The following is a 25,726-nucleotide window of genomic DNA, read 5'->3' as shown; positions in this document are numbered from 1 at the left end:
CTATGCAATATTGCTTCAGTTCCCGGTGGTTGTAGTCTTCCAATTTTTCCATCTGAAATTTCTCCGTTGTTCCGCTCTCTATTGACATGGTTGTTGTGTGTGGTGGGGCGAGTGACTTTCTGTACGATTATGCGTAGGTTCGGATCCCGTCGCTGGCCACCAATGTTAGACGGGGACCCTGCGGGTCGGCCGGATACCGAGGGAGAGATCCCCGAGGGGGACCGTCTCCGGCGATCGTACAGACAAGTACCCTCCCTCCCCACAAACAGGCACCACACCAAGTCGAGTTCAAGGCTTTATATAAGGTTCTTAAGGCAAGGATATCAGCGATACAGGATAACTTGGACCCGGGGGTCCTCTCACTTCTAGTCTCTGTAGGGAAAGGGGGTAGCGGGACAGTCTTAGTACCGGATCGGTACAGGTGGTGGTAAAAGGCGAGCTCACAATCCTCGAGCTGGAGGGTCTGTGGATCGGGCCGCGGCAGCGCCAGCAGGCCAAGGTGATAGTCTCTTAAAGCAGAGGGCCGCGGCAGCGCCAGCAGGCCAAGACGATGGTTTCACGAGGCAGGGGCCGCGGCAGCGCCAGCAGGCCAAGACAATGGTTTCACGAGGCAGGGGCCGCGGCAGCGCCAGCAGGCCAAGACGATGGTTTCACGAGGCAGGGGCCGCGGCAGCGCCAGCAGGCCAAGACGATGGTTTCACGAGGCAGAGGGCCGCGGCAGCGCCAGCAGGCCAAGACGATGGTTTCACGAGGCAGAGGGCCGCGGCAGCGCCAGCAGGCCAAGACGATGGTTTCACGAGGCAGAGGGCCGCGGCAGCGCCAGCAGGCCAAGACGATGGTTTCACGAGGCAGAGGGCCGCGGCAGCGCCAGCAGGCCAAGTCACGGATGAGTTCTTCTCGGGTCTCTCGACTCCAGGATACAACTGCCTTCCTGGTCTGGTCCTGCCCCAGTTATAGGTCTGGTCCCCTTTGATGTCCGGACCCTCGCGCCTGGGGGCCGGGAGGTCCGGGATGAGGGAGTCCAGACACCCAGCAGGGGGGTGGAGCCAGCGCCCAGGCGGCCTGGGGTGATCGACACCTGGCGGAGGAGAGCCGTTGACGATTCCTTCTCCCATTGACTCGCCAAGTGGTCACTCTGCCTCCTGGGGGGAGGTTGGGGCCTCGATGTCGGGCCCGGCCGGGCCCAGGGTGAGGGTCGAGTTGAGGCCACGCGGCCTCGTGCTGCAGTGCCCCAAGATGGCGGCCGGGTCGATGTCGTGGGGTAGATGGTGACCCGGGCCAGCTGGGTCCGGAGCTGGTGTCTTGTAGTGGAGGGATTGCAGGGTACTTCGGGGGGGTCGTTGGTGGACTCTGGCTGGGGATGCAGGGAGAGCCAGGGTCCTGGTCCCATTGCGGGGAGGGGGTACAGCTCGAACATGCGGCCTGTCCAACACACACCCTTTGCTCCTGCCCTCCCGTCCCACACCCTTTGCTCCTGCCCTCCCTGTGCTCCTCCCCTCCCGTCCCACACCCTGTGCTCCTGCCCTCCCTGCGCTCCTGCCCTCCCGTCCCACACCCTGCGCTCCTGCCCTCCCTGCGCTTCTGCCCTCCCTGCGCTCCTCCCCTCCCATCCCACACCCTGCGCTCCTGCCCTCCCTGCGCTCCTGCCCTCCCTGCGCTCCTGCCCTCCTGTCCCACACCCTGTGCTTCTGCCCTCCGGTCCAACACCCTGCGCTCCTGCCCTCCAGTCCCACACCCTGTGCTCCTGCCCTCCCGTCCCACACCCTGCGCTTCTGCCCTACCGTCCCACACCCTGCACTTCTGCCCTCCCATCCCACACCCTGTGCTCCTGCCCTCCCGTCCCACACCCTGTGCTCCTCCCCTCACGTCCCACACCCTGTGCTCCTCCCCTCACGTCCCACACCCTGCGCTTCTGCCCTCCCGTCCCACACCCTGTGCTCCTCCCCCTCCCGTCCCACACCCTGCGCTTCTGCCCTCCCGTCCCACACCCTGCGCTTCTGCCCTCCCGTCCCACACCCTGTGCTCCTCCCCTCCCGTCCCACACCCTGCGCTTCTGCCCTCCCGTCCCACACCCTGTGCTCCTCCCCTCCCGTCCCACACCCTGCGCTTCTGCCCTCCCGTCCCACACCCTGCGCTTCTGCCCTCCCATCCCACACCCTGTGCTCCTGCCCTCCTGTCCCACACCCTGTGCTCCTGCCCTCCCGTCCCACACCCTGTGCTCCTGCCCTCCCGTCTCACAACCTGTGCTCCTGCCCTCCCTGTGCTCCTGCCCTCCCGTCCCACACCCTGTGCTCCTGCCCTCCCGTCCCACACCCTGCGCTCCTGCCCTCCCGTCTCACAACCTGTGCTCCTGCCCTCCCTGTGCTCCTGCCCTCCCGTCCCACACCCTGCGCTCCTGCCCACCCTGCGCTTCTGCCCTCCTGTCCCACACCCTGCGCTCCTGCCCTCCCGTCCCACACCCTGCGCTCTGGCCCTCCCATCCCACACCCTGTGCTCCTGCCCTCCCTGCGCTCCCGTCCCACACCCTGTGCTCCTGCCCTCCCATCCCACACCCTGTGCTCCTGCCCTCCCTGCGCTTTCTTCCCACACCCTGCGCTCCTGCCCTCCCATCCCCCACTCTGCGCTCCTGCCCTCCCTGCGCTCCTGCCCTCCCATCCCACACCCTGCGCTCCTGCCCTCCCTGCGCTCCTGCCCTCCCGTCCCACACCCTTTGCTCCTGCCCTCCCGTCCCACACCCTTTGCTCCTGCCCTCCCGTCCCACACCCTTTGCTCCTGCCCTCCCTGCGCTCCTGCCCTCCCGTCCCACACCCTTTGCTCCTGCCCTCCCTGCGCTCCTGCCCTCCCGTCCCACACCCTTTGTTCCTGCCCTCCCTGCGCTCCTGCCCTCCCGTCCCACACCCTTTGCTCCTGCCCTCCCTGCGCTCCTGCCCTCCCTGCGCTCCTGCCCTCCCTTCCCACACCCTTTGCTCCTGCCCTCCCGTCCCACACCCTGCGCTTCTGCCCTCCCGTCCCACACCCTGCGCTGCTGTCCTCCCTGTGCTCCTGCCCTCCCGTCCCACACCCTGTGCTCCTGCCCTCCCGTCCCACACCCTGTGCTCCTGCCCTCCCCTTCCACACCCTGCGCTCCTGCCCTCCCGTCCCACACCCTACGCTCCTGCCCTCCCTGCCCTCCTGCACTCCCGTCCCACACCCTGTGTTCCTGCCCTTCCGTCCCACACCCTGTGCTCCTGCCCTCCCGTCCCTCACCCTACGCTCCTGTCCTCCCGTCCCACACCCTTTGCTCCTGCCCTCCCTGCGCTCCTGCCCTCCCGTTCTACACCTTGCGCTCCTGCCCTCCCGTCCCTGCGCTCTTGCCCTCCCGTCCTTGCGCTCCTGCCCTCCAGTCCATCGCACTGGATTCTTCTGCCCTGTTTCTACCTCTTCTCCTGTCCTCCAGATTTCACACTCTCTCCTTTATGGGTGACATGAACTGGTTGCCCCTGCCGGGCTCCTCTCCGTTGCAGTTCTTAAGACCATCTGGCACTGAAGTGCCCGCCCCACCCCCGCTGTGGAGTCGGCTGCATCTCTGGCTCATTCCTGGGGCACTGGGCGCAGTCCTCGCCCGGATCTGGCTCACAGTCGCCTTAAATCCCAGCTCAGCCTTTGACACTGTGTGCTCGTTGTTGGACTTGGCCCTCTTGGCAGCGTCATCCCCGAACTTTTTGCCCTCCTCCAATATTCTCTCTGACCTGTTTTTGTTGGTTTAATGACTCTGGGCACTTTACCACGGCTGACCAGTGCTAAAGTGCATATGCTCTCCCTACGGTAAATTGCTATATGTGATTGGATTCCATGATTGGCTTATTTGGTTTACTGTCAGTCCCCAGTAAAGTGCACCAGGAGTGCCAGGCCTTGTAAATACAAATGCTGCTAGTGGGCCTGCAGCGCTGGTTGCGCCACCCACAGAAGCAGCCTTTTAAAATGTGTCTAGGGTCTGCCATTGCAGAACCTGCGTGCAGTCTGGAACTGTCATGCTGACTGGGCAAGTGCACCCACTTGCCAGCCTCTAAACCTTCCCTTAACTTCATATTAGTCACCCCTATGGTAGGCCCAAGGGCAGGGTGCATTGTAAGCATAAGGTAGGACAAGCCCTGATGTGTGTGGCATGTCCTAATAGTGAATTACATCCATTTTCGTTGTTCACTATTGTAAGGCTACCTGTTCTCATAGGCCACAATGGGCTGCTGGAATTATTACACTCTATAATCCCAGCAGGCTCAGGGAACATGGTAGAAAGTCAAGTTTAGTATGCCTGAACTCAGAATAATAAAATACTTCTTTTAGTAAAGTTTATTTTAATATCCTGTGTTTGCAAATGCTACTTTTAGAAAGTTAGTATTTGCTTGCCTAAACATTTCAGCCCGCCTCTGCTAGGATGTGTATCTGCTGTCTGGTTTCTGTGTGTGACAGGGCTGGGGGATTCCAGGAGACAGGCTCGGGCTGCCAGGTGGTGAATAGAGCGATTACACCAGGATGGGTGGGAGGAGTGCCCCTTGACTCTGAATAGGGCTGTGCTCTGCCACCACAAAGCTGGCTCCGCCCCCTGGGGAGCGACTGATGACTCTGCCCGACACCTGGTCCAGGAAGAGGGAAGACGGTCAACAAACTGCTCCTGACTGTACTTGTCATCTCAATGCTGGCTCCACCTCCTGCGGAGGGTCTGATGTCCCTGCCCCACACATTGAAAGGAGAAGTCAGGGCCTGAAAAACAAAGTGCTCAGAGACTGAGTGGATTAGTCAAAGGCCCCCCTGGCCTGCAAGAACAAAAGAAATGTCGTATAAAAGTAGGAGCCCTGCTCCTAAGAAATCAGATCCTGTTTGCGCTAAGAAGAAACTCTGCCCGAAGAGAAGGACCTGGGAAAGCTGCATGGATGACTACTGTCTCTAGCCTGAGAGACTGGCCTGTGGTGGGTGCCTTGCTGCAAGAAGGAGAGAAACCAAAGACTGAGAAAGACTTTATTTATTTCAACTTGTGCATTCTTTTACAAAGATCTCCAAGGGCTTGCTTGTGAACTTGCCCCCTGACCTGCGCCCCAGGAACATTGGGCGCTAACCCCCTGAAAGAGGAGCCGATGCCAAGGGTTGTCGTCCCTGCATCGCTGCCCACGGAAAGCTGCCTGCGCTTTGCTTCGCCATCGTGCTCTCTAAAGAACCTGCGCCAACCTCTGTCCTGCCAAGCGCCGTGACTCCTGCCCGCCGAGCCGCAGCTCGCACAGCAAAGGTCAGCGCCGCCTGACCCAAGCACCGTGATTGTGTCTCCCCGAGCCGTAGCTCGCAAAGCAAGGTCCAGGACCCGTCCGGTCCAAACACCGCAATCTGCTGGTCCCCACGCCGTGGAAAGCAAAGTAAAGACGGACTAAAGCGTGGGCTCGCCGCCCGTGTAAACGCCCTGCTGTAAGCGGCTCAATCCGCTGCATCCCCCTTCAGGACCCCAGGACTCTGCACTTGTGAGCCTGTGTCCCCCGGAGCACCGCCTACCAACGGAGAAGTGACCCCGTGGCCTCCGCGCCAACCCACCCTCCAGGTCGGCACCGCAACATCGGACATCAGCCTAGAGCCGTCCGCCCCGATCAAGAACCAAGGTAAAGAACTGTGCGCCTCATTTGGGTTGAAGCGAATGCGCTGTGAACTGTATGCCTCGTGTTTTCCATCCCAGCGCCTTGGGCGCAGCGTACACCCCGCCTGCCTCTAAACAAGCCGGACGCGTCCCCCGGTACGCCTCGCACCCTTCGCTTTTGGGAGTGAGACTGGGCGCCTCGTACCCTGCAAGTGAAGAAGCATTCACTGAAACCGTGCGCTGAGAACAGTGGGCTTTTAGGACGGCTGCTGGTATGCCTCGTACCTTCCATTTACATTGATCGCGCCGTACGCCGGCTCACGCGAGAAGCGTGAGGTATAGTGGGGCTCTTCCCTGAAAGCCGTTCGAAGCGTACAAAAGGGCTACAAAGCGCCCAGAAGCACTTGTAAGCACCGTACTTTCCAGGAACTTTAACGAAAGCACTGAACTTGCCTAAAAGAACTGAATTTGCAAATAAGAACTGTGGCATTTTTTAAAACATTACTGGAACCTACCCTGAAGCCTGATGACTGTATTTTGAAGCCTGCTTGAAAGTTTATATAAAAGAGATATTTTTACAAAACTACAGTCTTGTGTCTCTGTGTGCTGGGTTAGTGTTGATTGTGGAGGATACTTCAAATGCTTAACCGTATGTGCTCCAGAGATTAGCCTTGACTGCTTGCGCCACACTACCCAGAGACCCCCAATTCTAACACTCATGTATCGAAGAGCTGAAACATAGCGGCGTGAAGGCCCGATCCCCGTCTGTGACACTACACTCATGTAGCCCCAAGTCTAGCTCTGAAGGCATGGCTCCTCCCTTCGACATTACAACCATGAAGCCCGGAGCATAAAGTACCCTTTGTGCTGCTGCGTGAACCAGCATCTCCCCTTTAGTATGTTCACAAATGTATGAGGGAATTCCGCACGAGTTTTTCATGCCCTTGAACGAACGCGTCTTTAACATGCTTTCGTTCTGGGTGTGTCGTTTTAATGATTTGCCTTAGGGGGGCGCTGGATATTGGAGTATTTTAATTTACTATTCCAACTCCAGTCTGCGCTGCAGCAGGAAAGGTGTTGGTCTTTATTTTTAACACCACTCCACCATTGCGCCCCCGCTGCAGAACGACTGCTGCTAAAGATGCATTCGTCCCGGTGCCGGAGCTGTGAAGGCACTGCGTGGTTCCAGCTTTGTCCTAAAGTACGTTTCCCATGTTCACAAGGGGTGGCGGCGTGACAGCTGGGGAGAGTTGTGTATTCAACCCATCAACCAGAAAGACGGAGAAGGTAAGGACGTTCACCTAGCCATTGAAAGACTTTCACACACATTCTTCCATTCACCCCACATACAATCTCTTGAGCTCCTCGAGTCCCTCACACAGGAACATCCTCTCTTCTAGACCCTCACCCTGTGCGTTACCCTTCTCCAGACCCTCACGCTGTGCTGCTCCCCTACGGACCCTCACATTATGCTTTCCTCTCCTCCAGACCCTAAGACTGTGCATTCCTCTCCTCCACAACCTCACACTGTGACACCCTCTCCTCCACACCCTCACACTTACATCCTCTCAAGTTCCTTCACTTGCATTCACATCCCTGGCCCCCCTCACTTTGCCTCCCTCTGATCCAGGGCTTCCCTCACACTTTGCACTGAGTTCCTTACGTTCCTACCAATTAACTCAAGTTTTTCAGACTCTGGCTTTCTTCGATCCACTCCCTCACACTCTGACTCCTGTACTCAAGACGTGTCACACTCACTCAGCTTGCCTCCTTGCCCCTCACAGTGCGTGGTCCTACCCTGATCCTGGGATGCTGTAGGAGAAGACCTCATTGGCAGGCCCATCCTGGGCAGGTGGCGTGCAAGTGCTCTCCGGTGTGTCCAGCATGAGTGGGATGATGTGATTGGTAGAACTGAAGGCCATGGAGAGTGGTAAGCTTGCTCGGCGGAGAGGTGGTGGGCTCTGGAAATTTGGCATGTTGCCCATTCGACCACGTTTTGGCGTCTGCTCCACCTCAGCAGCTGTCAAGGGGCCAGCCAGTGAAGCTCCTAAGGTAAGAGAGAAGAGAGTTACACAATCAGAGCTAGAGAACAGAACCTGGCGAATGAAACATGCGCTCCTAGGATCACCTGAGGGCCATGCTCCTGAGAGTTACACCAACAGAGCTAAAGAACAGAACATGGTGGATGAAGCATGTGCTCCTAGGATCACCTGAGCACCATGCTCCTGAGAGTTACACCAAACAGAGCTAAAGAACAGAACATGGTGGATGAAACAAGCTCCTATGATCACCGGAGGGCCATGCTCCTGAGAGTTACACCAACAGAGCTAAAGAACAGAACATGGTGGATGAAGCATGTGCTCCTAGGATCACCTGAGCACCATGCTCCTGAGAGTTACACCAACAGAGCTAAAGAACAGAACATGGTGGATGAAACATGCGCTCCTAGGATCACCTGAGGGCCATGCTCCTGAGATTTACACAATCAGAGCTAGAAAATAGAACATGGTGGATGAAACATGCACTCCTAGGATCACCTGAGGGCCATGCTTGTGAGAGTTAACCAAGCAGAGCTATAGAACAGAACCTGGCGAATGAAACATGCGCTCCTAGGATCACCTGAAGGCCATGCTCCTGAGATACACAAACAGAGCTAAAGAACAGAACATGGTGGATGAAACGAGCTCCTATGATCACCTGAGGGCCATGCTCCTGAGAGTTACACAAGCAGAGCTAGAGAACAGAACAAGGTGGATGAAACGAGCTCCTAGGATCACCTGAGGGCGATGCTCCTGAGAGTTACACAAGCAGAGCTAGAGAACAGAATATGGTGGATGAAACATGCGCTCCTAGGATCAACTGAGGGCCATGCTCCTGAGTTATGTTATGTTATGTTAACTGTTGGACAGGCCACATGAAGGGCTCGCTCCCTCCCCGCAGGACAGGGCCCGGGCCACCGTCAGCACCATTGCCCGGCCCAGCCGCCATCTTGGACACGGCACCACGCGGCCGCGCGGCCTCAGCCCGACCCCAACCCTGGGCCTGGCCAGGCCCCGACATCCCGGCACCACCCTCCACCCAGGAGGTGAACGGACCACTTGGCAGGTCAATGGGAGTAAGAAGTGTCGATGGCTCTCCCCCGCCAGGTGCCGAGCACCCCCAGCCTCCTCGGGCGCTGGCTCCACCCCCCTGCTGGGTGTCTGGACTCCCTCATCCCAGACCTCCCGACCTCCAAGAGCGAGGGTCCGGACATCAAAGGGCGCCAGACCTATAACTGAGGCCGCCCCAGGACAGGAAGGCAGTTGTATCCTGGAGTCGAGAGACACCGCGACGAACTCATCCTTGACGGACTGCTGGCGCTGCCACAGCCCTGCCTTGTGAACTATTGTCCTGCCTGCTGGCGCTGCCGCGGCCCTCTGCAACCTTCATCCTCGTGGGACCTGCTGGCGCTGCCGCGGCCCTCTGCAACCTTCATCCTCGTGGGACCTGCTGGCGCTGCCGCGGCCCGTTGTAACCTTCCTCCTCGTGGGACCTGCTGGCGCTGCCGCGGCCCGTTGCAACCTGCATTCTCGTGGGACCTGCTGGCGCTGCCGCGGCCCGTTGTAACCTTCATCCTCGTTGGGACCTGCTGGCGCTGCCGCGGCCCGTTGCCACCTACGACCTCTTCGGGACCTGCCGGCGCTGCCGCGGTCTGACCCATCCGAACACCGAGCTCGAGGATTGTGAGCTATCACCGTTACACCCCAGTACCCGTGGGTACCAAGACTGTCCCGCTACCCCCTTCCCTTACTAGAGACTAGAATTGAGAGGATCATCGTGTCCTGATCGCCTTGTATCATACCACTCTACTACCAGAAGTGCCTATAAAAGGTGTTACCCTGATCTTTGTGTGGTGTCCATCTGTGGGGGGGAAGTTACCTGTCTGTGCGATCACTGTGCTCGGCCGACCCTCCAGGTCCCCGTCTAACATTGGTGGCTAGCGGCGCGATCCGAACCAACGCGTACCGTACAGACAGTAACTCACCCTACGACTAAAACCACAATGACGACCAAAGAGAGCGGATCGGCGGAGAAGTTCCAGATGGAAAAGCTGGAAGAATACAACCACCGAGAGCTCAAACAATTTTGCATGGACTTAGGCATTGCTACCACCGGGCTAAGCACAAAAGAAGACTTCAAAAACGCCCTAGAGGCCTGGACAGAGACAAATACCGCAACCCCCCGGGACCCCGCAGCCCCGGAAGTCAACACCACCCGGACGGAAGAACGGAGAACAGGCCCTTCCCGTGAAGAGATCCAAAAGCGGGAAAAGAATAGATTACACGAGTTAGACTTGGCACGACTCAGATTAGACGGAGAATTGAAACTGGCGGAACAAAAAATAAACTTAGAACACTTACGGCTCAGAGAAGAGCGAGAGGAAAAACAGAGACAGAGAGACCTCGTAGAAAAAAGACTGGCATACGAGCACGAGTGCAAACTAGCGGAGATAGAAATACGCAAACTGAACAAAAACCTAGGGGTGCCCGAGCAACCGCACTCCCCGGGTCCTACCGAGCAGAAGGTCCACATCCCCAAGGATGTGGTCCGAGAATATCACCGGAACGACGACATACAGCAGTGGTTCAAGGCCTATGAGATTGCCATGACCGCCCACCGGGTCGCTCGAAGTGACTGGGGAGCCGGTCTATGGGGGAGATTCGTCAACGAGGGTCGTGATGCCCTGCTGCAGCTTCCGGACCATCAAATGACGTCCTATGACCACATGAAGGCCGCCCTCCTCAGTCGATATGGGCTTACACCCGAAATGTACCGCCAGAGGTTCCGCAACTGCACCCGGATCCCAGGTACGACGTGGTTGGAATACGTGAACTATTTCAGCCGAGCCTTCGAGGGGTGGATCAAGGGTAACAACGTAACCACTTACGAACAACTCTTCAATCTCATTGTGTGGGAGCACCTCTCCAACAACTGCTTCGTCGAGCTCAGGCAGCACCTCCTCGACAGTAAATTGACTGAACCCCGGCAGCTCGCCACCGAGGCTGACCGGTGGGAGAGCACCCGAGTGGCCCGGAGTGGGCCGAATGAGCAGAACAGAACCAACCAAGGTCCTCATCGTCCCCGAGGAGGAGGAGGAGGCCCGGGCCGGGGCCGAGACGCCGTCCCGGCCGCGCCCACTAACGCCACCCCGGCCCCAGCCGCCATCTTGGACACGGCACCACGCGGCCGCGCGGCCTCAGCCCGACCCCAACCCTGGGCCTGGCCAGGCCCCGACATCCCGGCACCACCCTCCACCCAGGAGGTGAACGGACCACTTGGCAGGTCAATGGGAGTAAGAAGTGTCGATGGCTCTCCCCCGCCAGGTGCCGAGCACCCCCAGCCTCCTCGGGCGCTGGCTCCACCCCCCTGCTGGGTGTCTGGACTCCCTCATCCCAGACCTCCCGACCTCCAAGAGCGAGGGTCCGGACATCAAAGGGCGCCAGACCTATAACTGAGGCCGCCCCAGGACAGGAAGGCAGTTGTATCCTGGAGTCGAGAGACACCGCGACGAACTCATCCTTGACGGACTGCTGGCGCTGCCACAGCCCTGCCTTGTGAACTATTGTCCTGCCTGCTGGCGCTGCCGCGGCCCTCTGCAACCTTCATCCTCGTGGGACCTGCTGGCGCTGCCGCGGCCCTCTGCAACCTTCATCCTCGTGGGACCTGCTGGCGCTGCCGCGGCCCGTTGTAACCTTCCTCCTCGTGGGACCTGCTGGCGCTGCCGCGGCCCGTTGCAACCTGCATTCTCGTTGGGACCTGCTGGCGCTGCCGCGGCCCGTTGCCACCTACGACCTCTTCGGGACCTGCCGGCGCTGCCGCGGTCTGACCCATCCGAACACCGAGCTCGAGGATTGTGAGCTATCACCGTTACACCCCAGTACCCGTGGGTACCAAGACTGTCCCGCTACCCCCTTCCCTTACTAGAGACTAGAATTGAGAGGATCATCGTGTCCTGATCGCCTTGTATCGTACCACTCTACTACCAGAAGTGCCTATAAAAGGTGTTACCCTGATCTTTGTGTGGTGTCCATCTGTGGGGGGGAAGTTACCTGTCTGTGCGATCACTGTGCTCGGCCGACCCTCCAGGTCCCCGTCTAACATTGGTGGCTAGCGGCGCGATCCGAACCAACGCGTACCGTACAGACAGTAACTCACCCTACGACTAAAACCACAATGACGACCAAAGAGAGCGGATCGGCGGAGAAGTTCCAGATGGAAAAGCTGGAAGAATACAACCACCGAGAGCTCAAACAATTTTGCATGGACTTAGGCATTGCTACCACCGGGCTAAGCACAAAAGAAGACTTCAAAAACGCCCTAGAGGCCTGGACAGAGACAAATACCTCAACCCCCCGGGACCCCGCAGCCCCGGAAGTCAACACCACCCGGACGGAAGAACGGAGAACAGGCCCTTCCCGTGAAGAGATCCAAGAGCGGGAAAAGAATAGATTACACGAGTTAGACTTGGCACGACTCAGATTAGACGGAGAATTGAAACTGGCGGAACAAAAAATAAACTTAGAACACTTACGGCTCAGAGAAGAGCGAGAGGAAAAACAGAGACAGAGAGACCTCGAAGAAAAAAGACTGGCATACGAGCACGAGTGCAAACTAGCGGAGATAGAAATACGCAAACTGAACAAAAACCTAGGGGTGCCCGAGCAACCGCACTCCCCGGGTCCTACCGAGCAGAAGGTCCACATCCCCAAGGATGTGGTCCGAGAATATCACCGGAACGACGACATACAGCAGTGGTTCAAGGCCTATGAGATTGCCATGACCGCCCACCGGGTCGCTCGAAGTGACTGGGGAGCCGGTCTATGGGGGAGATTCGTCAACGAGGGTCGTGATGCCCTGCTGCAGCTTCCGGACCATCAAATGACGTCCTATGACCACATGAAGGCCGCCCTCCTCAGTCGATATGGGCATACACCCGAAATGTACTGCCAGAGGTTCCGCAACTGCACCCGGATCCCAGGTACGACGTGGTTGGAATACGTGAACTATTTCAGCCGAGCCTTCGAGGGGTGGATCAAGGGTAACAACGTAACCACTTACGAACAACTCTTCAATCTCATTGTGTGGGAGCACCTCTCCAACAACTGCTTCGTCGAGCTCAGGCAGCACCTCCTCGACAGTAAATTGACTGAACCCCGGCAGCTCGCCACCGAGGCTGACCGGTGGGAGAGCACCCGAGTGGCCCGGAGTGGGCCGAGTGAGCAGAACAGAACCAACCAAGGTCACCATCGTCCCCGAGGAGGAGGAGGAGGCCCGGGCCGGGGCCGAGACGCCGTCCCGGCCGCGACCACTAACGCCACCCCGGCCCCAGCCGGCCGGGGAAACCCCCCGATGCGCCCGGGGTTCCGAGCTAACGTGACGTGTCATCGATGCCAGCGAGTCGGCCACTATGCCAGTGACCCGACCTGCCCGAAGAACCAGGTCCCCGGGCCCCGCCAGATGGCGGCCGCCGCCCTGGGAGAAGAACAAGTCTCCGAAGACACGGAGACCTATGAGTCGGAGCAGTTCGAGTGGGAACCCGCCGCCATGACCCTGGCATGCCTGGGAGGAAGAGACATGGTCCCGCGGACTCCCCTGCCCGCCAACACTCGGAAGTACAGCCAATGGGTGAGCATCAATGGGCGCAAGGCCGAGGCCCTGCGTGACACCGGGGCCAGTGTGACGGCCGTCCGTTGTCACCTGGTGACCCCAGAACAAATCCTACCAAACGTACTTTGCCCCGTCCGATCGGCAGATAACTCGGAGAGCCTGTGTCGGATGGCCTGCGTCCCCTTCGAATGGGGAGGAGTGTCCGGCATGCTGAAAGTAACTGTCCGCGACGATGCCCCCGTGGACTGCCTCCTGGGGAACGATCTCGAGAGCTCCCCGTGGGCCGCTGTGGAAAGAAAAGAGCATCTGGGGATGTTGGGTCTCCCGGACTGGGCGTGCGTAACCACCCGGTCCATGGCCACCCGCACCATCCCTAGACCAGTGTGGAAAAGTAAATTTTGCCATGTTCTGTGTCCCTACGTGTCATCCATCATATGTTATGTGTGCATGATTAAATATGCATATGCATTCCCCATGTCCGATTAATGACGCAATTACAGTTGTGTCCCCCTCTAGTATGCTAGTTTCCAGTCCTCGTGAATACTACGAATATCAGGCCTATGTAAAGCTACGTTGCCACGTTTCTCAGTGTGCACGTTATTCCATTATAAAGTCCCCGTTTCTAGGCCTCAAAAGGGCCCGGACACCAGATTCAGCTCCTGTCTCCTGAGCCTCGCTGAGGAGCGATGCAGCCCCCACCTGTATCCTCGACCCTTCACTTACTTCCTGCCTCACAGTGCCCGGTGCAGCCTGGCTCTGCCTCTGAGTCTGCCAAGAATATGTTATGATTCCAGTTATCAGTTCAGTCCTCCTTCTCTGCATTCCTAAGCTACTGAACTGCATCAATAGTTTCCGTCATTGTCTAGCCTTCATGTCTCCACGTTAGAGAAATACTGCATTTAATGGTCATTTCATATTCCTCATCACGCACTACATGTAGAATAATGCATGGTCCAGTCTTAGAGTCCGTTAGCCTCTCCCCTCCTAACTTCTAGTTCCTATCAACATGTTCCCTAAACATCAGATACTAGATAGGGTTTAGGTACATGTCGCTCCGACTTTCCAGACTTCAGTCTCTGCTCCTAGCACAGAGTTCATAGCCCCCAGCTTCTCCTAAGTGATACGTCATTGCTAGTTTGCGCGCACCATCAGGTTAGAGGTCCCGGCTCCTTAGGTAGCCCCCTCCAATGTTTCCGCCCCATTCATGACATATCCTGTTACGTTTGCATCACATGTCTATGTATACGCCCAGTTACACCTATTTTCGCCCTTATCTTTCGCGACTGCTACGCGTCACACCTTCTGTTCCACCCACTGCTACGCCCACTGCAATGTAATGCTATGTGTTTGCGTTATGTATATATGCTCATGTATTGTTATTAAAAGTCAGCGCGCTCATCCCAGATCCAGCCCCAGCAGCTGCTGGGCCCTGTCATCCTATTCCTATGCAGGTTGTCCTGTTCCTGTCCTTATGCTGTATTAAACCTGCAAAACTCCTACTACCTCGAATCTTGACTCTTATTTATTGAGCTATCTGTTATGATATATGTCTAGTCAAAAAGAGAGGTATTATTTATTTATTTACCACACCAGAAGAACCAGAATGGGCAGCACCTCCGCCCTCGATCACTCCAGAAGAAGACTTCCTCCAGACCGACCACCCGGACCCCACCACAGAGGGGTCCACACAGCCCCCCGAGCTTCCCGACCTGGCTCAGTGGCGTCAAGAAGGGGGGCCCACCCAGGAACAATTCCGGCAGGAGCAAAAGACCTGCCCCTCCCTCGAGGGATTGCGACAGCAAGCGCTCGCCCAGAGCCAAGGAGACACCACCGGGGCCCACTGGGTTTATTGGGACAATGATCTCTTGTACAGCGAGCAGAAAATCGCAGAACTGGGGGCCGGACGAGTGCTGGTGGTGCCCCTTCACTTCAGAGACTTCCTGTTGAACCTAGCCCATGATGTCCCCCTGGCCGGGCACCTGGGCCAAGACAAGACCTACCACCGCCTGGTGACTCACTTTTTTTGGCCCAAAATGAGAAATGACGTCTCCAACCATTGCCGGTCCTGCCCGACCTGCCAGGCCAGCGGGAAGAGCGGCCGCAAACTCAAGGCACCCCTACAACCATTCCCCGTGGTGACCACCCCGTTCGAAAGGGTGGGAATAGACATTGTGGGGCCCCTGGACCCCCGAACAGCACAGGGGCATCGCTTCATCCTGGTCCTGGTGGACCACGCCACCCGCTATCCTGAGGCGGTCCCCCTTCGTACTATAACAGCCCCAGTAGTGGGTCGAGCCTTGATGGGGATCTTCTCTCGAGTGGGCTTCCCCCGGGAAGTCGTCAGCGACAGGGGTACGAACTTTATTTCAAGGTATATGAAATCCCTCTGGCAGCAGTGCGGAGTCACTTACCGCTTCACCACCCCCTATCACCCCCAGGGGAACGGACTGGTCGAGCGGTTCAACCGCACCCTCAAGGGGATGATCATGGGGCTGGAAGAACCCCTACGCCGCCAGTGGGACGTGCTACTACCGTGCCTCCTCTTCGCCTACCGAGAAGTCCCCCAGAAGTCCCTCGGCTTCAGCCCCTTCGAACTCCTGTACGGACACCCCGTTCGCGGGCCTCTCAGCCTAGTGAAGGAGGAATGGGAAATGGCCCCCCTAAAGACCCCTCCGGACGTCTACAAATACCTCCTGACCCTCCGAAATCAGACCCGGAAATTCAGGGAGATCGCTAAAGCCAATCTGGAGGCCAGTCAAGAGGACATGAAGAAGTGGTACGACCAACATGCCTCCTCCATCGAGTTTGAACCGGGTCAGCAGGTATGGGTGATGTCCCCCATCGAACCGTGTGCCTTGCAAGACAAATGGACGGGGCCCTTCAAGGTGATCGAGCGCAGGAGTCCCGTCACCTATCTCATCGACCTGGAGTCCCCCCGGAACCCCCTCCGGGTCCTCCACGCCAACAGGCTCAAACCCCACTTCATGCGCTCAGAGCTCAGCCTGCTGATGGCGACCGACAGTGGCACAGAAGGAGACTCCGAGCCCCTCCCTGACCTACTGAGGACTCGGGAAAGAGATGGCTCGGTGGACGGGGTCCGACTCTCCGAGGCCCTGACCCCAGAGCAGCATCAAGATTGCCGGGCCCTCCTGCTGCCGTTCGCAAACCTGTTCTCCCTCGCACCCGGAGTCACCTCCTGGTGCCTGCACGACGTGGACACGGGGGACAGTCCTCCTGTCCGACACCGGGCGTACCGAGTACCGGATCGGGTACGTACATGCATCCAAGAAGAAGTCTCCAAGATGCTCGCCCTCGGGGTCATCGAGCCTTCGGACAGTCCCTGGGCCAGCCCGGTCGTCCTGGTCCCCAAGGCCGCGGCACCGGGCACCACGCCGGAGCTCCGCTTCTGCATCGACTATCGGGGGCTGAACGCGGTCACCCGAACCGACGCTCACCCTATCCCCCGAGCAGATGAACTAGTCGACCGCATGGGGGCAGCCCGCTACCTAAGCATCTTTGACCTGACAGCGGGCTACTGGCAGATCGGCCTCACCCCCAGGGCCCAAGAACGTTCCGCTTTCTCCACCCCGGACGGGCACTACCATTTCAGAGTGATGCCCTTCGGCATGAAGAACGCTCCAGCCACCTTTCAAAGACTGGTGAACCAGGTATTGGCGGGCCTCGAAGAATTCAGCGCCGCCTACCTGGACGACATCGCGGTATACAGCCGCCACTGGGCAGACCACCTCCACCACCTCCGAGCGGTCCTGCAGGCCCTCCAACAGGCCGGCCTCACCATAAAGGCCAGCAAGTGCCAAATCGGCCAGGGGTCCGTGACCTACCTCGGACACCAAGTGGGGAGCGGTCTGGTGGCCCCCCTCCAACTCAAGGTAGCTGCCATCCAGTCTTGGCAACCCCCCGAAACACAAACAGAGGTCCGAGCCTTCCTGGGGCTCACCGGATACTACCGGCGGTTTGTGAGGGACTATGGCAGCATTGTGGGGCCCCTCACGGAACTCACGTCTAAGAACAACCCAAAACGAGTCAACTGGACTCCCGACTGTCACGCGGCCTTCGAGACGCTGAAGGCCGCCATGTGCACCGCTCCGGTGCTCCAGGCCCCCGACTACAGCCGCGAGTTCATCGTGCAGACCGATGCCTCCGACCATGGTATTGGGGCCGTCCTCTCCCAACTGAATCCCGAAGGAGTGGACCAACCCGTGGCCTTCATCAGCAGACGCCTACTGCCCCGAGAACAGCGCTGGAGCACCATTGAGCGAGAGGCCTTCGCAGTGGTATGGGCCCTCAAGAAGCTCCGGCCGTACCTCTTCGGAACCCTTTTTCGGGTACAGACAGATCATCGGCCCCTGCAATGGCTCATGCAGATGCGGGGGGAGAACCCCAAACTATTGCGATGGTCCATCTCCCTGCAGGGGATGGACTTCACTGTGGAGCATCGCCCTGGCCAAGACCACGCCAACGCGGATGGCCTGTCCCGCTTTTTCCGCCTCGACGAGGAAAGTCCCCAAGAAGATGGGTGACTCTCCCCGCCTTCAGCTGGGGGGGACGCATGTTGGACAGGCCACATGAAGGGCTCGCTCCCTCCCCGCAGGACAGGGCCCGGGCCACCGTCAGCACCATTGCCCGGCCCAGCCGCCATCTTGGACACGGCACCACGCGGCCGCGCGGCCTCAGCCCGACCCCAACCCTGGGCCTGGCCAGGCCCCGACATCCCGGCACCACCCTCCACCCAGGAGGTGAACGGACCACTTGGCAGGTCAATGGGAGTAAGAAGTGTCGATGGCTCTCCCCCGCCAGGTGCCGAGCACCCCCAGCCTCCTCGGGCGCTGGCTCCACCCCCCTGCTGGGTGTCTGGACTCCCTCATCCCAGACCTCCCGACCTCCAAGAGCGAGGGTCCGGACATCAAAGGGCGCCAGACCTATAACTGAGGCCGCCCCAGGACAGGAAGGCAGTTGTATCCTGGAGTCGAGAGACACCGCGACGAACTCATCCTTGACGGACTGCTGGCGCTGCCACAGCCCTGCCTTGTGAACTATTGTCCTGCCTGCTGGCGCTGCCGCGGCCCTCTGCAACCTTCATCCTCGTGGGACCTGCTGGCGCTGCCGCGGCCCTCTGCAACCTTCATCCTCGTGGGACCTGCTGGCGCTGCCGCGGCCCATGGTAACCTTCCTCCTCGTGGGACCTGCTGGCGCTGCCGCGGCCCGTTGCAACCTGCATTCTCGTGGGACCTGCTGGCGCTGCCGCGGCCCGTTGTAACCTTCATCCTCGTTGAGACCTGCTGGCGCTGCCGCGGCCCGTTGCCACCTACGACCTCTTCGGGACCTGCCAGCGCTGCCGCGGTCTGACCCTTCCGAACACCGAGCTCGAGGATTGTGAGCTATCACCGTTACACCCCAGTACCCGTGGGTACCAAGACTGTCCCGCTACCCCCTTCCCTTACTAGAGACTAGAATTGAGAGGATCATCGTGTCCTGATCGCCTTGTATCGTACCACTCTACTACCAGAAGTGCCTATAAAAGGTGTTACCCTGATCTTTGTGTGGTGTCCATCTGTGGGGGGGAAGTTACCTGTCTGTGCGATCACTGTGCTCGGCCGACCCTCCAGGTCCCCGTCTAACATTAACCGATTCTTCTATAGCGCGGCAGCTACTCCAGAAGGAGTGTCCCGGCGCTTTGGCGAAGAGGTCCTTCGAGGATGCAACATAACTAAGAGACCAAAAGGAGAGGCAAGGGGCCTATCTAGTAAAGAGCCAGGTTTTTAAAGCCTTTCTAAAGGACATAAGACTGGGAATCTGTCTAAGGGAAAGGGGGAGCTCATTCCAGGCACGAGGAGCCAAGTGATGGAAGGAACGACCGCCCTGTCTAGCACGTTTAATGGTCGGGACTACCATTTTAAACAAGAAGGCGGACCGTAGGGCTCTGTTGGGTTTGTAAGAGACAAGACGTTTCCTAATATAGGAAGGGCCAGTATCGTGGAGGGCTTTGTAGGTCAACGTCAGGCTTTTAAAAAGGACTCTCTTAGCTATTGGGAGCCAATGTAGTTCTTTTAACAGGTTAGAAGCACTGGCACGTCTGGGAAGCCCATAGATGGCCCGAGCAGCCGAATTCTGGACTACCTGAAGTCTCCTTTCAAGGTATTTAGGGAGACCCAAGTAGAGGGCATTTGCATAGTCCAGTCTGGACCCTACTAGTGCTTGGACAATGACCCTGCGATGATTGATTGAAATCAAGGGAAGAAATTTTCTAAGCATCCGGAGGATGCCGAAACATTTCCCAGTAAGGCAAGATATTTGAGGCCCAAAAGTTAAGTCATTGTCTACAATGATTCCAAGATTTTTGGCTTTGACACTTGCATTTGCAGGTGGAAACAAGTCCGATGGCCACCAGCTTTTCCAATTTGGTTCGGTGGCACAGCCAAAGAAAAGCAACTCCGATTTATCGGAGTTGCATTTCAAGCCGCGTCCCCGGAACCAGCCAAAGACTGCCTCTAAACATCCTCTGATGCGAGCCCCGTCGAACACCTCGTTCCTGTTACAAGTAAACAGGAGCTGGGTGTCGTCAGCATAGGACACGATCTGGGCACCGTAAGACTCCGCCACCTCTGCAAGGGGGGCCAAAAAGATGTTAAAAAGCAGGGGGCTAAGAATAGACCCCTGACGGACCCCTACTTCCAGAGGTGCCATAGCGGCGGAGTGAGGGGGCGCCCAGATCGTTTGTCGACGGCCGGCTAGGAAAGATTTCAGCCAGTTCCACACCGTCCCCCGAAGACCACACTCCCAGAGTCGTGTTAGGAGGGTATCATGGGGAACGGTGTCGAACGCCGCCGACAAGTCCAACATAACCAACATGGCCTTTCCTCCCGCATCCAACACTTCTCTAATAGCGACGGTGACTTCAAGTAGCGCGGTCTCCGTGCTATGGTTAGCACGAAAACCGGATTGAGTGTTGTGCAACAGATGATTCTCTTCGATAATATTTGAGATTGATCTGTGCACATGTCTTTCGGCCACCTTCGCTAGAGCAGGAAGAAGCGAGATTGGCCTATAGTTGGCATGTACGATGGGATCAAGGGCTGGTTTTTTGAGAAGTGGAAGAATGAGAGCACACTTCCAAGCCCGCGGGACTACACCAGAAGACAATGAGGAGTTGAGGATGGAATTGATGAGGACATTTAGAACTGGGGCTATTTTATTGAGGCATGACACAGGACAGGGATCGAGTGGGGAGCCTGATTTCAGTCCTGTAAGATGGTCTAAGGAGGAGGCCAGACTCAGCAAAGGGAATTCCCAGAGAGTAGGAGCTGGAACAGATTGTAAGGCGGAAAGGGCCTCTGGTGGTTCAGCCTGAGTATGTTCAGAGTACGCAGCAAGAGAGGCTTGGATAGATGTTATCTTATCTACAAAATAATGCGCCAATTCAATCAGCCAGGGTTCTGAGTGTGATTGAGCAAGAGAGCCCGAGGAAGGAGACGTAAAATCCTTGACAATCTTAAAGATTTCCTTGCAGGAATTACCTGAATCATCAATGCGCCGTTCCAGATAGGATTTTTTTGCTTTCCACAACAACTTGTGGTAGGATTTAGTCAGATTTTTCAATGTTATTTTCTCAAGAGGATTATACTCCTTCCTCCAAGCTCTTTCAGCTCTCTTACAGTTTTGGCGGGTTTCCCTGAGCTGCGGGGTAAACCAAGGGGCAGAAGGCCGTTTGTTCCCATTTTTAATTATTTTCTCAGGAACGAGAAACGCTAGTCTTGCCGTGAGCCACTCAGCAAAGAAGGCAAGGTCGTCTTCCACGTTGCCTGATAAAATGCAAGGTGTGCCTTCCATCGCCTGTAGTAACAACTCATTTGAGAGAAGATGGAAGGGTCTAGACGGTCGCTTGAAAGAGACGGTGGGTTTCATTCTAGAGGAAGGGGTACATGGGAGGAAAAAAGTAATTAAATAATGATCCGACCATAGTACCGGCTGAGGAGTTTGAGCATCAATAGTAGTGGTGGAATAGACTTGGTCCAGAATGTGGCCCTTATTGTGCGTAGGCTCATAAATGAACGGTAGTAGCCCTAGTGCAGTGGTTATCTCCGTGAGTTTCAAAGTGTCAGGATTAGTAGGCTCATCCATGTGTATATTTAAGTTGCCTAGGAGTAAGCAATGCTTCGATTTGAGACAAGGGACTGAAAGTGCTACCTGTAGTTCGTCCAAGAAAGGACCTAGGGCGCCGGGGGCTCTATATAACAGAATGCCTGTATATGCCTGGGAGGGGGATAGATGGAGTGTGAAGCCAAGGGCCTCGGTCTCCTGAATGTTGTCAATCGGAAAGGTGGTGCAGCGCAGCCTCTTGTTTACTATAATCGCCACACCACCCCCACGCCCAGTTGATCTATCCTTCCTAAAAACTGAATAGTTTGGCGGGACGGCATGAGCTAAGTCCGGGGCCGAGGAGTCATGTAGCCAGGTTTCGGTCACAAAAAGACAGGAAACATTGGAATTATAAAGCAAGTTCCAAATGTCCAGTGCGTGGCAACCCAAGGAGCGTGTGTTAAGAAGTAGGCAGGCGACTGGAGTCGAATGGGGAGTCGATATAGGCTTTTCAAATGTAGGTAGGCGCCAGCCACAATTATTACAGCCTTTCCTAAGGGCACGATTGCCAGGGAAAACATAGTGACAGCGGTCTATCGGAGGACGGAGGTTTAAAAGCATCTCAGAAGTATAGGAACACAACATAATTAGGAGTAAAATGGACAGGACACCTACCAGATAAAAGTGCCAGCCAGCCGTCCTGCCCCGTCCGCAGCCGGAACGCTGACGGGCGCAGACGGGCAGGACTCTGGCACGATCAGGCACAGAGAAGGCGCCACCCTGCGCGTCACCGCTGCGCGTTGAATGGGGTGGAGCTTTAAGTAGGCGTGCGTAGGTTCACTCTACAGGCGCCACGACCCGCACCAATATGGCGGCGTCTGGCTTCTAAAACTGTAGGAATATGGCGCTCCCTCACCACCCCAGAACCGGACCCGCAAAGTAGCGGTGCTTTGGTAGTTTTTTTAAGTGCGAGTGAGGGGCTGGAAGTAGCGCTACCGCTAACAGGTAAAAAACAAAGTTATTCTTAATCAATAACACAACAAGAGTAAAAACGCTGTAACAGCAGTTGTAAAATCACCGCGGTTTTAGCGAGCGCGCAGTCCTTAGGAGCGCTAAGCATGCGACCTGTCCACTAAGGCACCTTTGCCAGGGAGAGCCCCAGTGAGGTTCCGCCTTAAGTAGGCGTGCGTAGGTTCACTCTACAGGCGCCACGACCCGCACCAATATGGCGGCGTCTGGCTTCTAAAACTGTAGGAATATGGCGCTCCCTCACCACCCCAGAACCGGACCCGCAAAGTAGCGGTGCTTTGGTAGTTTTTTTAAGTGCGAGTGAGGGGCTGGAAGTAGCGCTACCGCTAACAGGTAAAAAACAAAGTTATTCTTAATCAATAACACAACAAGAGTAAAAACGCTGTAACAGCAGTTGTAAAATCACCGCGGTTTTAGCGAGCGCGCAGTCCTTAGGAGCGCTAAGCATGCGACCTGTCCACTAAGGCACCTTTGGACACGAACAGAGCTAAAGAACAGAACATGGTGGATGAAACGAGCTCCTAGGATGACCTGAAGGCCATGCATTTGAGAGTTACACAATCAGAGCTAAAGAACAGAACATGGTGGATGAAGCATGTGCTCTTAGGATCACCTGAGGGCGATGCTCCTGAGAGTTACACCCACAGAGCTAAAGAACAGAACATGGTGGATGAAGCATGTGCTCCTAGGATCACCTGAGGGCCATGCTCCTGAGTACTGGTGAGACGCAATGCATTCTGCAAATTACTTTAAAAGATGGTGCTCATGTGCCGGTGCATCATCCATGCCTAGGAGCTTCAAGGAAGCTACTGTGTGCTTGATGTCGGAAAGTCTTCTGCATGTACAGAAGTACATCAGACACACGAGGATGTCCCCGGACTGTAACATGGAGCAAGGAAGGGACCCAGAGTGCACAGGATACCACGGGATCCCACCGGTCCATGTTAGGGAGAATAGAGGAAAATGGCTCTGCACTACACAAATAGAGTACACAAACATACATGCATAAGGAGTGTTTGGAAGCTCTTGTGTATATAAGATGCCCAACAACAGCATCTGTATGCACCACGGAGGAAACTGTGTGCACACGGGATATCCAAAGAGGACATCTGTATGTACCAATGGAGCATGTGAGAGAATCTGTGTACACAAGATACCCAAGGAGAGCACCTGTATGTACCCGATGTGCAAGGACTAAGCTTTGTGTGTACAGAATATGCAAGAGCAGCACTATATGTACACAGGAGCATGCAAGAGACTGTGTGCACAGGTTTAATATTGTTATTAGAGGGTGCTGCATACAGGGGATATAGGAGCATAGGAGCACACCAGCGGGTGTGCATCACTGGGCTATTTAATTGCCACAACAAGTGGTGCTTGTGTGCACAGGGACACAGAGGAAACCCCACACATACAGAAGCCACCCGACCATGCTTGCGGCCACAATTTCCTCAGTCTAGGGTTTACTCACCAACTTGGAGGTGTGGTGTGGCACTGGCAGGCGCACAGACTTCACTAAGCATGTTCTTCCCGTAGACGCCAGGTTGTGAAGTCATCCTCAGGAAGGCGGGCTGGTGGCCAGGCAAGGCGCCTGGGTGTGCCGATAACAGCTCCACCCTGTGAAGACAGATCAGACTCTGGCAAATGGCTCAGACTTCATCCAGACCTTACATAAGGCTACAGCAGTTCCATGCAGGAAACAAAGCAAAGGTAAATAAAACAATATGTTTTAGGGGCACCACATAACATCCAAACAGACTAATATGAGAGAATTCTTCTAATCTGCCTCTTTGTACAAACAAACAACAAGGTGATGGATTGCAGGCTTGAGTTCATCTCAGCCACTGGGGAGCTCTCAGAGATGCATTCCAGTCCATCGTTTTTCACACACCGTACCACTCTAGACAGAGGTCGAGATTATGCAAATCACTACTGACCCTGCTCCCAATGGGAACAGTCCATTTACGACTACCCGGTGAGGCTCCCTCCAAAAGGGAACAGAAGCAACATTAGTCCAATGTTGGCCCTGTTTAATGAAGCCACGGTAGTTAACTTCAAAGTATCCCTAAATATATGAGCCTTCCGCTCCGCTTTCGAAGAGGAGCTGATAACGGTCTGGGAGAGCAGAACATGGGTTTGTAAGAGCATATCGGTTTATCTGATGTGGGTCATGTTCCTTTTGGTGGGGTTTTATCAGTTTTTATAATTTTAAACCAAAAATAAGAAAGCCTTTTTCCATCTCAGCATCCAGGATCTCCACAGCATCCCCGTCTCCACGGGGACAGCCTCAAAGCTGCTCCAGTTTAGGAGAGTTGATGACTCCCCTCTTTACAGCGCACCACATCACGGTGCATTAATGGCCCACAGCTGAGCTTTCGCTCCTGTTCCTCGCTGACTTTATGCTTGACTTTGACCACGTACAGCATTCGGTTTCCTTTTGGCTAGATTCACGCTACAGAAATAACATATACATTAGCCCTCCACAAAATTATAACTACACTGGCGTAACTAGCATAATGATGGTACTTTTGTGCATTGCCATTACGCCACATTGTGTAATTTCAGAGCAAACGTTTGGGTAATTTCTGAAGACGAGCAGCATCTTAAGTAGATTTCTTTACCCAAGGGGAGTGTTCAGGTATATTTTGAGCTAGAAAATACAAATCAAAAGAGAGCAGAAGTGATTTGAATGTGACCATCAGTTTCTTTGATGTGGGCAGTCAACAAACATTTCAGGTATATTTTATACCAAAGTGTAATGTTCGGGTTATATTTTAGCACAAAACTACAAATCCAAAAGCAAGCTCCAGAGTTTTGATTGGGAGTGACTGGAAATCAATTCAAATTAAATTTTCAAGTTGACATTTCACACAAATGGACCTTTCAAGTCATTTTGTTAGTGCAAGATGCACTTTGTGTAATTCCGCATAATTGAATTTAATTTTGCTCTAATTTTGCATAGTTATGCTACAGCAAATTATGCATGTTTGTGCACTCCTAACATACACACATACATGGTATATTATATTACACAGTTTTTGTAAGGTGCCGTGCTCACCAATTCCTTATACTTTTGGTCTCAGAGGGTAGACCCCGATTTGAGACTTGCTGGTTTTGCAAACAGAAGTCCTCCGTGGAGGTGTGTCGAGTCATCTTCCTCTTGCTTGCATTGGTGCAAAGATGTAGATATATACATTGAGGATATTTTCCTAAGGAGGTGCTCCAGTTGGAGGCCATGTGCCCTTCCATCTAACCTATGGGTGTGTTGACCATGGAGTAGCTCTTACCCTGTGGTGGGACCTACAATCATTGCATTTCTCTACCTAACCGGGTCAGCGTCAGCTCAGTGATCCGTCA

The 25,726-nt window shown here is 55.8% G+C and overlaps 1 protein-coding gene across 1 annotated transcript in view; it reads right to left on the bottom strand.

Moving 5' to 3' along the window:
* NOBOX (NOBOX oogenesis homeobox) overlaps window positions 1–25,726 on the bottom strand; it is a 312,543-nt gene that overhangs the window by 53,956 nt on the left and 232,861 nt on the right. The window contains exons 5-6 of the mRNA XM_078651248.1: window positions 23,841–23,986; window positions 7,394–7,643 (exon numbers count right to left, since the gene is read on the bottom strand). Coding sequence (XP_078507374.1) covers window positions 7,394–7,643; window positions 23,841–23,986 — 396 coding nt within the window. The remainder of the gene's footprint in view (window positions 1–7,393; window positions 7,644–23,840; window positions 23,987–25,726) is intronic.

This window comes from Lissotriton helveticus, chromosome 7 (genome assembly GCF_964261635.1).
Source record: "Lissotriton helveticus chromosome 7, aLisHel1.1, whole genome shotgun sequence".
Classification (NCBI taxonomy): Eukaryota; Metazoa; Chordata; class Amphibia; order Caudata; family Salamandridae; genus Lissotriton; species Lissotriton helveticus.
Note: the sequence above shows the minus strand (reverse complement) of the source record. Positions and strands in the feature narration are given on the sequence as shown.